Source organism: Camelina sativa, chromosome 11 (genome assembly GCF_030686135.1).
Source record: "Camelina sativa cultivar CO46 ecotype springtype chromosome 11, ASM3068613v1".
Lineage (NCBI taxonomy): Eukaryota > Viridiplantae > Streptophyta > Magnoliopsida > Brassicales > Brassicaceae > Camelina > Camelina sativa.
The window spans coordinates 10,589,535-10,605,230 of NC_141890.1; the positions used below are offsets into that span (position 1 = coordinate 10,589,535).

General features: G+C 37.9%; 3 protein-coding genes across 3 annotated transcripts; all 3 read right to left on the reverse strand.

Annotated features, from left to right (window-relative positions):
* Nucleotides 1-2,342: 2,342 nt before the first annotated feature.
* On the reverse strand, nt 2,343-3,458 carry LOC104727866 (F-box/kelch-repeat protein SKIP6-like). Its single transcript, XM_010446929.2, has one exon. It carries the CDS (start codon nt 3,276-3,278, stop codon nt 2,343-2,345), a length of 936 nt encoding a protein of 311 aa, XP_010445231.2. The 5' UTR covers nt 3,279-3,458.
* Nucleotides 3,459-5,599: 2,141 nt separating this feature from the next.
* Nucleotides 5,600-6,136, reverse strand: LOC104727867 (putative F-box/kelch-repeat protein At5g03000). Its single transcript, XM_010446930.1, has one exon. It carries the CDS (start codon nt 6,134-6,136, stop codon nt 5,600-5,602), a length of 537 nt encoding a protein of 178 aa, XP_010445232.1.
* A 1,962-nt stretch (nt 6,137-8,098) lies between these two features.
* LOC147933827 (uncharacterized) lies at nt 8,099-10,977 on the reverse strand. The gene is made up of 4 exons (XM_087472343.1): nt 10,768-10,977; nt 9,409-10,726; nt 8,779-9,285; nt 8,099-8,691 (listed from the first exon to the last, which is right to left on the reverse strand). Exons 1-4 carry the CDS (start codon nt 10,975-10,977, stop codon nt 8,099-8,101), a joined length of 2,628 nt encoding a protein of 875 aa, XP_087328469.1.
* Nucleotides 10,978-15,696: the final 4,719 nt, after the last annotated feature.

Consider the following 15,696-nt stretch of genomic DNA (forward strand, 5'->3'; position numbering starts at 1 on the left):
AATAACACACAGCAACCGGATCAGGAAGAATTCAGTTACTTTTGTTTAGGCTTGGTTGGTTTTATGTAATGTAGGACAACGATTTTGGTCTTTCCCAAGGATGAATGACTTCAGACATTACACTTTTATCTTTCCAGTTAGTGGATAAAACACATTGATATTTGGAAGAAGGTTTCACTTCCTTTGACATCTAACAAACCAACAAAGAAAACAACGGCATAGATAGGAACCAGAAGAACAATAAAAAGTGATGTGGAGGCTTCAGGTTCAATAGTTCCATCATTGCTTCCTGCAACCCTGCATCAAGTTTTTTACACACACTCTTAAGCAGCATCAAGAAACCATCGGAATCTGCACAAGAACTCTAAACAATCATGTAGATCACCAGAAGAAGCAAAGATGAGCCTGTGGAGTGTGAGTAGAATGAGATATCTTTGTAGATCATGACGAATTGAGGGAGAAAAAACGTGGGTCCAGCTCCAAGAATGGTAGCTTAAAAAGTTAGGGAACATCATATATAACAGAGATTCTGAGTTCTGACCAACAACAAGATGAGTACATAAAACATTTAAGCAAAAGAGCACAGATAGAGAACGAGGTGACCACAGAGGTTAATTTTAATGTCATCACCAGCTCGGCAGCTCCTGATACCTACTACACAAGGTCTTTCACAGATTCACAGGATCTTAATCATACAATAAATTGAACAATTACCACAAGGAGTTCACTGCCACAGAACAAACGAGATTTAAAAATTAAACATGACACATGAATTATTATTAGTGCTTACTAATTACTTACTGTCAAAATGAGGGAAATTGATGCAGTGAGCAGGTAAAAATAATTGTGTCTGCAGTGTACTGAAATCAGACAAAGCAAAACCATGCATAATGCAGCCAGAAATTTTGCAAGCTTTAACTATTCTTTTCCAGCTCAGATTATGTTTACATTTGACAACAACAACAACAAGATAAGTCTCTGGAAACTAGATAGTAAAGAGTGTCCACGCATCATCCCATAAATAAGCTGTATATAATAAGAATCTATCAACAGGTAACTTGGCTCTAAGCAACAAACCAAGAATGTAAAAGGTAGGCAAGAACTGATCCTTGATAAAGAGAAAGCATCAGATACACAAATAAAGGTTATACCAAAAAGCAAAGTTAATACAACCTAATCAGGCTCCTGTTACTGCCGTGATGAGACTTACTGCCATATAACCAACCAAATGTCTAAAAGTGGCACGCAAGGAAACAACAACATGAACATCAAAAAGATAAAAGATACAAACACTGATAAACAATAGAATGTGAATCTTCTTGATATAGAAAATGTAAGAAGTCCACATTCGTTTCATTTTAATTACTACTACTCCTTTCTTAATACATACCCACCAGTTGATTACTACTCCAATCCAAAGTTTTATAACTAGAACCATTTATGTCCAATATAAAGTCTTCAATTCTTTTTCAAGTTATCAGAAAAAAAAAAAAAAAAAAAAAATCAATATATAGGGTGAGCCATTGTTGATTAAGAAACATAGAGAACCAAATGGCACATGGATTCCAAATTTATTTATATAACCACCTCAATCATTGTTAGTTCTAGACTTCTAGCTATATACGTGTTGTTGGTTTATATAATTAGTTCGTAAAACATTCACACCAAATTAGAGATAGTAATATTTTCCTCATAGGATCGGAAAAGATAAAAAGAACATACAACTACTCCTTCGAAGACGCCTCATAGGATTGGACAATGCAGTATCCACCGCTACATCAAACTCTGATCAAGATACATATTTCTACCATTGGTTCGCCATCTTTCAACCACCATAGAAGGACTCCCTCCAACCTATTTACTTAATTAAGTTTTCCTTAAATATCCTTCTTAATCGAATGTTTCCTCTAGCAATACGGAGGCTTATTGTAACTTTTTCATCAACATGAATGGTATCTCTTTTCAAAAAAAAAAAAAAAAAAAAAAAAAAAAAAATATTTTCCTCACACATCAAATATTTTTTAAAACTATGAACCATTATAGTAATTTACATATTCAAATATATATATATATATATATATATATATATATATTTAATCTGTTGGGGTACAAGTTACAACAGACCGGCCTATTTAATAAACTATTTTCCACTTTTACTGTGTGCTGAGACGATCTCCGTATGAGAAGAGACGGCAACTAGTGAGTCACCACTAACACTTCTTTTAAGGTTATATGATTAGTTTAAAATGTTATAGAAAGTTAATATTTATAGAACCAAAAAAAAAAAATCAAGAAAATCATTCTTTTTAGAAAGAGATACAATAGTTGAAAAGATTAAAATTTCAGGCATAGACAAAAGCAGAATATAAGACCTTAACACCATATGATGAGTGTGAGGAAGGATCAACTTCAAAAACAACATCAGACCACTCAATCTTTCCCCAAATCTCGCCTCCCTCGCGTCTCTCCATAGAAATCTCGGCTGACCAAAGGTCCAAACTCTCTGAGTTCCAGAAGATAACAATGTTTCCGGCAGAATTGCTACATAGTTTGTTGATTTTAAAGGAACGCCTCGAACCATAGTGAGAGTCTTGCAGCTCTTCCAAACCTTTCATTTCCTTCCAATTCAATTCATCTGGCTCACACCATAGGATTCTCCCGCGAGTACCACGACAGTACAACAGTTTTCCAATGATACACCAATCGTTTTTGTAACCTAGCTTAGAATCTCTTTTATTGGTTATCGATAGTAAGCATTCACTTGGCAAGATGTAAAAGCTCTGATCCTCCTCGTCCACAGCGAAAATCTTCTTCCCCTCTATCACCACACTTTGGTGGATATTTTTATTTTGTGGTGTCTCAATATCCCAAATTTGGCTCAAAAACAAGAGAGGGGACCAAGTTTGAGTCTTTCGATCAAATACTTCTGCCCATGTATCGTGCTTAGAGTGATGCTCGGACCCTCCAAACACGTAAATCTTCCCGTCTACAACGCTTACAGATGCGGAAGCACGAGCCATATTCATGGATCGGAGGCGAAGCCAATTGTGAGAGTAACAATCGAGGTACGAGACATCTTTAGTGCGAATGCCGTTTCTGATTCCACCGATAACATAGATCCCCCCATCCCCCACCACGAAAGAAGATGAATCCGGAGCCTGATAAGGGTTCGACGAGATGGGTTTCAGCCGCCGATTAGGGGTAAGGATGAACCAGCTTGGAGCTGGGTTAGGAAATACGCGCATGCATACGTAAAGCGATTCGTTAGTGCAACCCATCACCAATCTCAAGTAGAAGAGCTCAGGGGAAGCTACGAGAGAGCGGTGGCTCTTGGAGGCGAGAGATAAGGCTGCGTTGTCAAATCTAGAAACGCAAGCCAAGCATCTCAGAGCTATCTCATCTGGTAACAAGGATAACCCAGACAACGATGGAGACGTCTCCTTCCTCCGTTTACTGTCCGGTGGAACTTCGGGAGCATAAGAGTTGAACATCGTACGTCAGATCAGTTCCAAAATTCACAACGACGCAAACGCAAAACCTCCTTCTCGATTTTTGTGAGATCTTATCTTGATCCGGACAGAAACTGTTTTATAGAGATAATTATGGTTCTGAACTAATAAGAATATTTAAACCGCAATTTCCTCCTTTTTTTACTTGTACAAACCTTTTTTCCTTTTTTTTTTTTTTTTTCTTTGTTGATATAGTTGCCGATTACTTTCCTATATTATTTCTAAGGATTATCAACAAGATACCGTATCTCTTCCCCGAATTTAATTCAAATTGGTATATAAAAAAAATTAGTCCAGAGAGGATAAAATTAAAATCTTCCTCAGCAAGTTAGGGCTACAAATCAAAACCGTCTTGCTTTAACTAAATGCCAAGAAGGGATATAAAAAATCGAAGTTTTCTTACTCTTTAACAGTCTTGCACTTTTCTTTGTGTTAATCAAAGCCAAGGATAACTATGGGCCTATGGCCACAGCTTCTGGTACCGATTCATTCAATTCACTTCTCTACGTTCCCAGTTGGTTGTTAATATGCCTTCATTAGCAAGTAATTAGGGTTTTTACTGATTTGGGGTATTTGTATCGTGAGTTTTCTCTCACTCTCTTTCTGTAACCAAAATTAAATACAGATTATCACCCAAAGCTTTCTATTTACCCATTGTAAATCAAGATTAACCAAGATTTCCATGATTACCCTTCTCTCTCCAGGATTCTAGTCGTCTCCACCATCAGGTCACTATACACAATTTCTTTGCATATTTACTCTGTTCTGTGTCTTCACTGGCACGGCACCTATCAATTTACTCTGTTTTGGCATGAATTGATCTGCATGCATAACGATACCCTTGATTCATTTTAGATCTTCTGTTCTATATATAAATAGTCTTCTGATTTGTAATCAGGACATTTTATGTAATTAATATTTCTTGTTTCTTAGTTCTGAGCAGCACAACTTATAGTTTACTCTGAGGCAAATCCATCCTATAGCAACAATGGTGTAGGTTGAAACTGGAACCAGAACCCTAAAAACTACTTTGCTTTCACTCCCTTGTTACCTAGTGTTACTTGTGGAACTGCTGAAGCTCGCAGCGTTGTTTAACCCATTCGCAACATTGGAAGGAAGGTAATTAATACTCTGAATCTCTAAATATAATGGCTTCCAAACAGAAACTATACCTTCTGCTTGGCACAACATTTTGATTAGGAACACACACAGTTTCTACTTCTAGTATGGAATCTTTAGAGAAGTTAGCTCTTCCATAACAAGACGAACCCAGTTCTGCACCAGTGCAACCAGAAGTTAGCTCTTCCATAACCAAGGAGAGAAGTACTGAAGCACCAGTTGAAAAGAGGAAAGTTCTGAGATTCATCATTTGGCTCCTATAGACAAAACAATCAAATCCTGCATTGCCCATCTTATTTAAAACGGGAAGCTCTTGATGAGCTTGTAGAAATGTTTTGCTTTTCCACTGGATGCAGTCTGCATCATGCAGATAATTAAATCACTGTAACTTCATTACGTCTTACTTACATATGATCATATGACTGAGATTGCACAGGACCGTTGAGGACGTCACGCGTTAGATTCACAAACAGAACTTTGATTATTATTTGATCAGGTCAGTGTACCATTTCATCTGTACGTATTATTTCCCGTACTGAATTTCTCTGTTTCATTTTTTCTCTATACACTACTGATCTACTTGAAAACTATGTGCTTCTTTCAATTTACTCTGTTCTGTTTCTCGCACGTCATGAATTGAAATGTTACTCTCAGATTTTGTTTTCCCGTATATGCAACAGAGTCCTGTTACGTTTACTTGTCATAGTTTAGTAATATTCACATCAATTTTGTTTAAATATGGTGATTCCACGGAATATGATTTAGCTTTTAAATCTATGTTTAACTAGTGTAGAGCTTATGTTCATAATCAAACAAACAGGTGACTGAGTTTGTAGTATATATTGGTATTCTAAGTTTTAGCCACTGAGTCCGCAATATATATATCCATGTCGTTTATCTATGATATGCATGTGTAGTATTAGGAGGATAAGTTCACCAGCTTTTCAGTTATTCTTGATCTCGAATTGTGTTCATGAATTCTGATCTCTTGAGCTTGCCAATGCGGAAGCTCGAGGTGTATTCATGGATGTGACACAGTGCCATGTGTGAGAGTAACAGTGGAGGAACGAGACATCCGAAGTGGGAATACCGTCGTCTATGAGTCCACCGATAACATAGATGCCCCCATCCACCGCCACGAAACAAGATGCACCCGGAGCCTGATAAGGGTTCGACGGGATGGGGTTTAGCCATCGATTAGGGGTTAGGATGAACCAGCGTGGAGCTGGGTCAGGAAAGACGCACATGCATACGTAAAGCGATGCGTTAGTGCAACCCATCTCCCTTCTCAAGTAGAAGAGCTCAGGGGAGGCTCCGAGTGAGCGGTGGCTCTTGGAGACGAGAGATAAGGCCGCGTGGTCAAATCTAGAAACGCGAGCCAAACATATAAGAGCTATCTCATCTGGTAACAATGATAACCCAGACAATGACGGAGACGTCTTCTTCCTCCTTTTATTGTCCGGTGGCACTTCTGGAGCGTAAGAGTTGAACATCGTCGTCAGTTCCATTTCACAACAACTCAAAACCCTCAGAGCTTCGTTTGATTGATTGAGTCTAGGGGGTTCTCCCAAGTCCCAACCCCTACTTCTCGACTTTTTAATTTTATTTTGAGGGATTCTCTTTTTCTTGAAAAAGAAATCTAATTTCCTTCTGATATATATAGTTGCAAATTTTACTTTTATTTATTTATGATTTTCCTTAACATATTTTTCGTCAAGAGGTCTTAAATTTGACAGATTTTTTTTTTTGCTGTGGTTGTTGTAACCTTCCTAAGCTCAAACATAATTTTTTTTTTTATTCTCTAACTAGCCTTTTTTTTTTTTTTTTTTTTTTTAAATTGTGGTCCAATGTCCCATTATGGAAAATCATGTGTAAAGCTAGGTTTAGGCTGCTGAATCTCGTGTTATTGATTGTAAAGAAGAGTTACATTATATATATTTTCACACAAGATCTTGTTACCAACTAGATAACAACATATCTACAACAATACAACTACTATACGATAAGTGCAGATCACAAATATATTCCAATGTAATCCAAATCTCCAAAGATCTCGCTAACACCCCCCCTCAAGTTGAGCATGTGGATTCCAAATGCCCAACTTGGCAACCATGTTTTCAAACTCGCGACAACCAAGTGCCTTAGTAAACACGTCTGCGAGTTGCTCCTTTGTATGAACTTTCTGTGTTCGAATATCTCCAGCTTGTATAGCATCCCAAACATTATGACAATCTATCTCTACTCCTTTAGTTCTCTCATGAAACACTGGATTGGCTGCAATGTACAAAGCGGCCTCATTATCACAATGTAAGTCTGTTGGTTCACGTTGAGACACCCCAAAATCAGCCATTAAGTGTCGCAACCACTCAAGCTCCTTAACAGTTAACGCCATACACCGGTACTCTGCTTCTGCAGAAGAACGAGCTGCAACCTTCTGTTTTTTAGTCTTCCAAGAAATTGGAGAAGAACCAAGTGTGACGAACCAACCACTCACGGATCGTCTCGTCAGAGGACAACCTCCCCAATCAGAATCACACCAGCCATACAACTTTAAGTCACACTCAGAAGACAATAGCACACCCTGTCCCGGCGTTCCTTTTAAGTACCGCACAACACGCAATGCACAGTTCCAATGATCAGCTCTAGGACTGTGCATAAACTGAGACAGAACATGAATAACATAAGTCAAATCTGGTCGAGTAGCCAAAAGATACACAAGTCGCCCTACCAACCGTCGATAACGTTCTGGTTCTTTTAACAATGGACCATCAGAAAGAGCAAGCTTGTGTTGTTGTTCAATAGGAAACGCAGCAGGCTGTGATCCTAGATATCCCACTTCACTAATGATATCCAGTGTGTACTTTCTTTGACAGAGAAAAATACCATCATTATTTCTTGCCACCTCAATCCCTAAGAAGTATTTTAGCGACCCCAGGTCTTTGATATGAAAACACTCGCCGAGATACTGCTTGAACTGTGCTATGCCTGATGTATCATTACCACCAATGATAATGTCATCTACATACACTAGGATGTAGATTTCAGATGTACCACGTCGCAAGTGAAACATGGAATAATCGGAGTGTGATTCCTTGAAGCCATATTGCGTAAGTGCTCCCTTCAACTTAGCAAACCAACATCTTGGAGCTTGCTTTAATCCATAGAGAGTCTTCTTCAGTAAACAAACTGAGTTTCTATTTTCATTGTTACGGAAACCAGGTGGAAGTTGCATATACACTTCCTCCTCCAAATCCCCATGTAAGAAAGCGTTGTTTACATCCATCTGATGCAACTCCCACTGTTTTGCTGCAGCAACACTAAGAAACGTCCGAACCGTGGTCATCTTGACAACCGGTGCAAAAGTCTCATCATAATCCACACCTTCTTTTTGATTGCTCCCCAAGACTACTAAACGGGCTTTGTGTCTCTCCAACGTTCCATCAGCTCTATACTTGAGTTTATAAATCCACTTACAGCCAATCGCCTTTTTCTGGTGGAAGAGTTGTAACTGTCCACGTTTGATTCTGTTCGAGAGCATCAATTTCTTTCTGCATTGCCTCTCGCCACTCTTTGTAAGCCACTGCATCACGAAAGGTAGTAGGCTCCGTGCCAGCAATAATTGATGCCAGAAACGCTCTATACTTCGGAGAAAATTGGCTGCAGTCGATGTATTTTGAGATTGGGAAATCGATTCCTTCAACTGACTCGTCTGCAGTTTTGTCCGAATCACACACAACCTGCAACACATAGTCCTTCAGTCTAGCTGGCAGAGCTTTCTCACGCTTGCCACGTCCGAGTTGTTCAACCGGAGGTGCTTCGGGAACGCCCTCTTCTGCAATGTCATTTGCTGCATCATTCTCTTCCTCTACTTCTCGAGACAAAATTTCAGTCTCGACAAGCATTTCATCTAATTCAGTATCAATACTCGTCTCTAGTGTCTCATTACTAGTCTCTTGTTCTGTTTCCAGGTCAGTAACTGCAGTCTCTTCTTCAACCACATCTACTAACTCACCAAAATCAGCAGTGTTGTGCAACAATGCCTCTCGATCACCTCTGAATTCACCTGAACTCATCGGAAAAGTCTTTTAAAAAAAAACCACATCCCGTAATACAAAGACTTCGTCGGTTTCTAAATCATACATGTTCCAACCCTTTTTCCCAAACGGATAACCAACAAACAAGCAACGCCTGCTTCTTGCTTCAAACTTATCTCCTCCTCTCCTTTGTTTGTGAGCAAAGGCAAGACAACCAAAGACCCGCAAATTGTCGTATGGTGGAGGAGTACCATAAATTAGTTCATAAGGATTTTTCCCCTTCAAAACTCGCGACGGTGTTCTGTTTATCAAGTAAGCAGCTGTGAGAACACTTTCTCCCCATAATTTGATCGGAAGTGAGGACTGAAACAAGAGTGCTCTCGCCACGTTAAGGGTATGTCGATGCTTTCGCTCCACTCGCCCATTCTGCTGCGGTGTACCAACACAAGACGTCTGGTGTATGATTCCTTTTTCTGCAAATTCTGTTGTGAGACAAGTGAATTCTGTCCCGTTGTCACTTCTAACTATCTTGACGTTTTTGTTGAATTGATTAGACACCAACGTCAAGAAGTTCTTTAGTGTTTGCTTCACTTGTGACTTTTCTCGAAGCAAATACACCCACACTGCTCTTGAGAAGTCATCAACAATTGTTTAGAAGTAAAATGAATTGCACAAAGTAGGACTACGATATGGTCCCCATAAGTCGCAGTGAATCATATCAAAAACGTCATCGCTTGTATTATTACTTGAGTGAAAAGCCTCACGGCTATGTTTTGCTTTTACACAAATTTCACAAACTGAAAAATCCCTACTTCGACTACCAACAACAGAAAGCAAATCTAAAACACCATTAGAGGGATTTCCCAGCCGCTGATGCCACATATCATCAGCTCCATCCTTATTCAAATGAAAAGCACTAAAGGTAGGCAAGCGACGAAAGAAGTACAGCCCGTCTCTAAGTTCTCCCACTCCAGTCAGCCTCCTCGTTGTACGGTCCTGTAGTACACAACCTTTGTTAGCAATTTGCATCACTATATCAAGATCCGCAACGAGCTGAGAAACGGATATCAGATTGCATCTTAAGTCAGGTACAAACAACACATTCTTCAACTCAAACTCATCATCAAAAACCACAGTGCCTTTTTCCTTGGGCAGAGTTTGACAACCGTTTGGCAAACCGATTGAACAAGGCAACATATACTTCAGATCAACAATCATTTCACTAAACCCCGTCATATGATTTGAGGCTCCTGTATCAAGGACCCAGTCATGAGAGAAAGACTTACCGGTCAGACGCGGTTCTGCCACCTGTTTTTCCTTGAGAAGTTTGATCAGGGTCCCCCACTGCTCATTGCTCAACCCCGTGTACCCGTTTCTCTCAGCTTTGGTACTCACGTCACTTTCACTTTGAGCAACTGCAGCATTTGCGCGGATCATTCCACGCCCCCTACCAGCTCCTCCTCGACCGCCACCACGTCCTCCTTGACGAGAACGTTCACCCCACCATGGCGGATATCCAATGACTTGGAAACATGTCTCTGCTGTGTGTCCTGTCTTTTTACACGCAGTACAAAACAACCGTGATTTGTCGTTAGGTCCGGCTGTTATGTTTCCACTCCGAGTAGCAAAGGCCACCTGGGACGTTTGTTGTTCTCTCCCACGCATGACAGTGTTGATTCGTTCCACAGATTTCACCTTGGAGTAGACTTGATTCATGTTAGGCAATGGATCTGTACTTATTATTGAAGTGCGAACTCCTCCGTACACCGTGTCATCCAAACCAAGAAGGAAGTGATGAATCCGGTCATCCTCCTTTTTCTTCTCAAGCTCCGCGGTGATGTTGCAACTGCATCCTCCACACTTGCACGCCAACGTCGGTTCATAATTACTCAGGTCTTCCCATAAGACTTGCAGCTTGCCATAGTAATCGATCACCGTCATGTTTTCTTGACGACAAAAGGAAAGCTCTGCCTTAATCTCCTGAATCCGAGGACCATTTCCTTCAGAGAATCGATTCTTGATCTCCTTCCACAACTTCACAGGATCTTCCTTGTTTCCCAGTGTCTTTCGCACTTTGGGATCCACTGTGTTTAGGATCCACAAACCATCGACTTTGCGGAGACCCAATCTTCATACTCTGCTTCCTCCTTGTTTGGCTCTGTCACACTTCTGTCAACAAAACCAAACTTTTTCTTGACTCGCAGTGCCGTTCTCACCGCCTGAGCCCACTCATCAAAGTTGTCACCGTTGAACTGAACCTGGGCGATGATGGCTCCAGGGTTCTCGTTCGCCGCCAGTTGGTAGGCCGCCGCCATGGTCTTTGACGATTCTATTTTAACGTTTTTTTCAGGCATTTTTTTTTTCAGGGCTCTGGTACCAGGTAAAGCTAGGTTCAGGCTGATGAATCTCGTGTTATTGATTGTAAATAAGAGTTACATTATATATACTTTCACATAAGATCTTGTTACCAACTAGATAACAACATATCTACAACAATACAACTACTATACAATAAGTGCAGATCACAAATATATTCCAATGCAATCCAAATCTCCAAAGATCTCGCTAACATCATGTATGGGTGGAGAAAATTTCACATACAAAAACTTACAAGGAAAAAGAGTGGTCACGTACGTCTAACCAGGTTTTATCCAGCGATGGACAAGCGACATCAACAGCGGAGACGCGCTGTTAGATTTGGTGTGGACAATGAAGAGCTTCAAGAGACAAAAGGGAGGATAATCGATCGAGACTGAGAAGAGATTAAGACTGAGAGTGGAAGAAGAAGAGATTGAAAGTTTGGAGTAAACGAGGGATCAATTTTTATTTAATTGATGTTAAGGAAAAAAATAGTTCGATTAGCGACTAACGATTGAGATTTGCTGCAGACATAGATGCATGGTTTTAGGACATGTGCCTTTCCTTAGTGATATTTTTTTTTTCAAAACCAATGTAAATTAAGAACCATATGCAGTCACTATATTACCTCCTTTATCTCATGAAGTGCAACTTAAGTTTCTGGTGATGGAGCTATAAGTTTAACTAAAATAAATTATTAACATCAAGGACAAGGTTTATACCATATTGTGTTTATTAATCGAAGCCTTCAGACATTTAAAACTGAAAAAAGGGAAGGATATTGGGAATGTTATCTGAGGATTTTTTTTGTTGAAATGTTATATGAGGATTTGTCTAAATTAATCAGCTGGCAGCTAGCTAGAGTAGTTGTTGCAGCATACATGGGAGGAGGAGGTGGAGCCATTGAAGCAAGCATCTACAATGGGAGATTCAACGGTTTTAATTTTGGTTGCGGTTGTAGTTTTTAGGGACATGAGAAACTATCAGGTTTATGTAATAAGATAGTCTAATAATTTATTTGTTTCCTCGGTTAACAAACCATGTGTGTTTTAGTTGATTTTAGAAAGTCATACATTAAGGATTCAGTAACTGTGCGGAGATGTCCTCTAACTCTAACTACCGAATCGTTGAGTTATACTTAATGCCTCTATTGACCGTCCTTTTTTTCAAACTGAATCAAACCAAGATTTCCAAATTAGGTTAATCGGTCGGTTAAAAGAATGAACCAGGCAATAACTTTTTGAAATGAATTCAGTTAGCAGTTTGATTTGGTAAACCGAAGTACCGAACGGTTAACAATTTTTTAGTTTTCTTATTTATTTAAGTTATACCCGAATTCTTTTAAAATTTATACTGAACCGATAATCAAACTGAACCAATCCAAATTAATGCATGGGTTATACTTATACAACGGAACCGAATTAACCAAACTGATCCAAACCAAATATTTGTTCTGTTGATTTTGGTAACCTTGACCCTTAACCAGAATAACTAAACGGGTTCAAATTCACATGATAATCCCCCTCTTTTATTGCATGTCCTTTTTTCTAATCAGTTTTTCCTAAATTAGATTGAACGACCCATAAATCCGAATGTAAATAATTAATTTAAAATGGTAAAAAAAAACGGTTGAAGGGTAATACGGTCTTTTATATTTTTTTCTTCTATATTTTATGATATTAATTAAAAGTTGAATTCAACAACGACCAAAACACCATAACAAAAAACTCTATCACGAAAACAAGAACATCATCTAGAATGTTGTTGAAAAAAATCTGCAGCAAAAAAAAGATTCATGAGATAAATATGACTACTCTGAATATACATGTCAACTATATCTAAATATAGTTTTCTTATTTAGATACAATTAATGTTGTTGAGTACATTTGTTGTACATGTCAACTATACTCAAAGTTTAAATTTTAAATTCACCAAACATAAGTAATATTAAAGCAAAAAAAGGAGGATATTAGATTTTTAACATATAAAAACTTTAAAATTATATTCTCTCTATTCTTTTATTAATTCAATTTTTAGGATTTTCATATATATTAAAAAAACATATTAAAAACTGATTTTAAATACATACTATTTTTTGTGATTGACAACTATAAACCAAGACGTCAACCAATGACATAGAAAAATATATCAAAACATATGTACTAATAGGTATCATGGAGAACAAACTCAAAGTCAACACGAACTTGTGCAGTAACTATCTTGAATGGTTTGTTTATAACATTTATATCCCCATTTATGATCTTTCCACCAGGTGGATAACCGATCTTCATATCTTAAACTCGATTATGAAGGTATGTATTTGCTTTTGAGAATTATCGAGTTCCAAACTCTCAATCTTCTCATCAGCGGCTATAAACTTGTTTGCGTACTTGGCTCCAATTTTCCTTGGTCTTTCGAGACAAAGCCTTTTATCATGGGTGCTAGATCCGCAACTGCAAAGAGAATGGAAGAGAAATTGAAGGGACAAAGATTAGGTTTAAAACTTAGAGACTAAACACAAAAGCTGATAATTGGAGAACCTACTTTTAAGAGGCCCCTTTGCGGTATCTATCTGCTTGATAGATCTTTGCTCCTCTATCATGCCAGGTGGATAACCGATCTTCATATTTCCAACTGTTGTTGACAAAACAAGACATCACATGTCAACTTTTGACAACAGAGACTCTCACACAATTCTTAGAGGGAGGTATTGGTTTAGGATTTAGAAAGAATTTTAATGACTTTATGTTCTTGCTGATTTTTAGAATCATAGAAAATTGAAAGTTAAAAATGAAGGATTCTAAAAGATTGTTTAGGAAGTTTTTTAAAATCTTGCTGATTTGTTTTTTCTAATCTTGTAGAATCTTTCTATTTGATGAAAGAGTTTTCATGACTTTTGTTATGAAGAAAATGATATAAAATCCTAAACCAATAACATAAAATTTGAATTCATTAACAATCCAAGATTCTTTTGTTTTACTTGAATAACATAAAACTTTTAATGACTTTATAAAACTCTTAATCCAATAACACTAGATTTATCAAGATTTTAGATAATTTTTTACAAATCCACAACCAATAACACCAAATTTTTAAAGAGTTTGAAAAAGTCTTGATTGAATAACAACATATTTACCTAACTTTTTAATGTCATTAAAAAATTTTCTAAATCCTAAACCAATACCTCCCCCTTAATCTCAACTTTTGACAATACAAAGTCTAATAAAATCAACATAAAGCACTAAACCAAATAGACTCTTAGGTACAAAAAACTAGAATCTAACGAAAGCCAAAGCTGTACAAACACACCCTAACTTCCTCGTAAAGATTAAGTAAAAAAGAAGATTCTTGCATGACATACTAGCAAAGGGCAGAGTCACATAAACCTTCAGAGGCCTTGAAAGCACCAAACCAATAAGACTATCTACTGAAAGCCAAATTAAGCAGTACAAACTCGTAAAGAAATTAAGTAAAAAGAAGATTGTTGATCAGAGACTAGCAAAGGGAAGAGCCACACAAACCTTGAGAGGCTTTGAGCTTTTGTGGAGTTAAGGATCCGCGATTAATGGATTTGTGTGGGTCTTCCTCAAGAGGATTTGATTTGGGAGATTTCTCTGGTTTAAGATCATCAATCGTGAAATTGGATCTTGTTTCTTGTTCAGTTTTATCTAGCAAGCTATTGTTCAGTTGGCTCTCATCAGGCTTCAAATCCAAATCTGGAGGAGTTCGTCCCTGAGAAAATCGCATAAGAACATAGATCGTGAAATTGGATCAGCAGAGTAAGTTCTTGTTATACCTTGCTTTCGTCAATGGATATTGATTCTGTTTCATTGCTTCTTCTTATTAGTAAATAATCTCATTCTCATTAATAATCAAATGATTTACAATTATGGGTTTATATACAAAGACCAGGCCTAAACTGAAGCCACTAAATCAACAGAGACTCTATTCACAACAGAGACTCTTCTACAGTTAATACTTCAATTCTCTCAGTTTCTTGTAGATTCTCTTCCGCCATTAAAGCTGCAAGGTAAGCTTTCTCTCTCCGACGTCTTTCTTCAACGCCAAGCACAAGCACGATCTTCTCTTTCTTTTTCTGTTTTCGATTCGGTGGAAATTTAAATTAATGAACAATCTTTTAATCTTTCTCTCTTGTTCCGTTTTTGTTTGCTTCATTTTAATTTTCGGCGGGAAATGGTTACGGCGTATATAATATATTTTAAAAATGCTGCATTCCAAAGATTCAGAATGAAACAGAAACGATTCCAGAGGAAGATCCGAAAGAGAAGGAGGAAGACATTCTTCAAAAAGAAAATGATCGGATGGGAGTGAATCAATTAGTTCCACAACAAGAAGCGTTTCAAAGAAGCAAGAGAGATTTTACCACTCTTTGCCATGGATGGAGAAACCTAAGCCTTCAATTCTCAAGTCAAGAGTGAATTGAGAAGAGAACTGGAACTTCAATTATGGTACAAGGGTTAAATAATTAAAGTTTACGGACCAAGTCTCATCAACATGTCATAAACATCAAAATCTAGAAATCATAGGGAACTCAACAATGTAAGTTTTCAGTAAATAGAAACAGAGGCCTCTGCTCGATCATGAACATTCTCAAAGCATGTACCAACATTTCTAAAAAGAATAATTATTCAACTCTCTCTGTGTAATATTGGAAT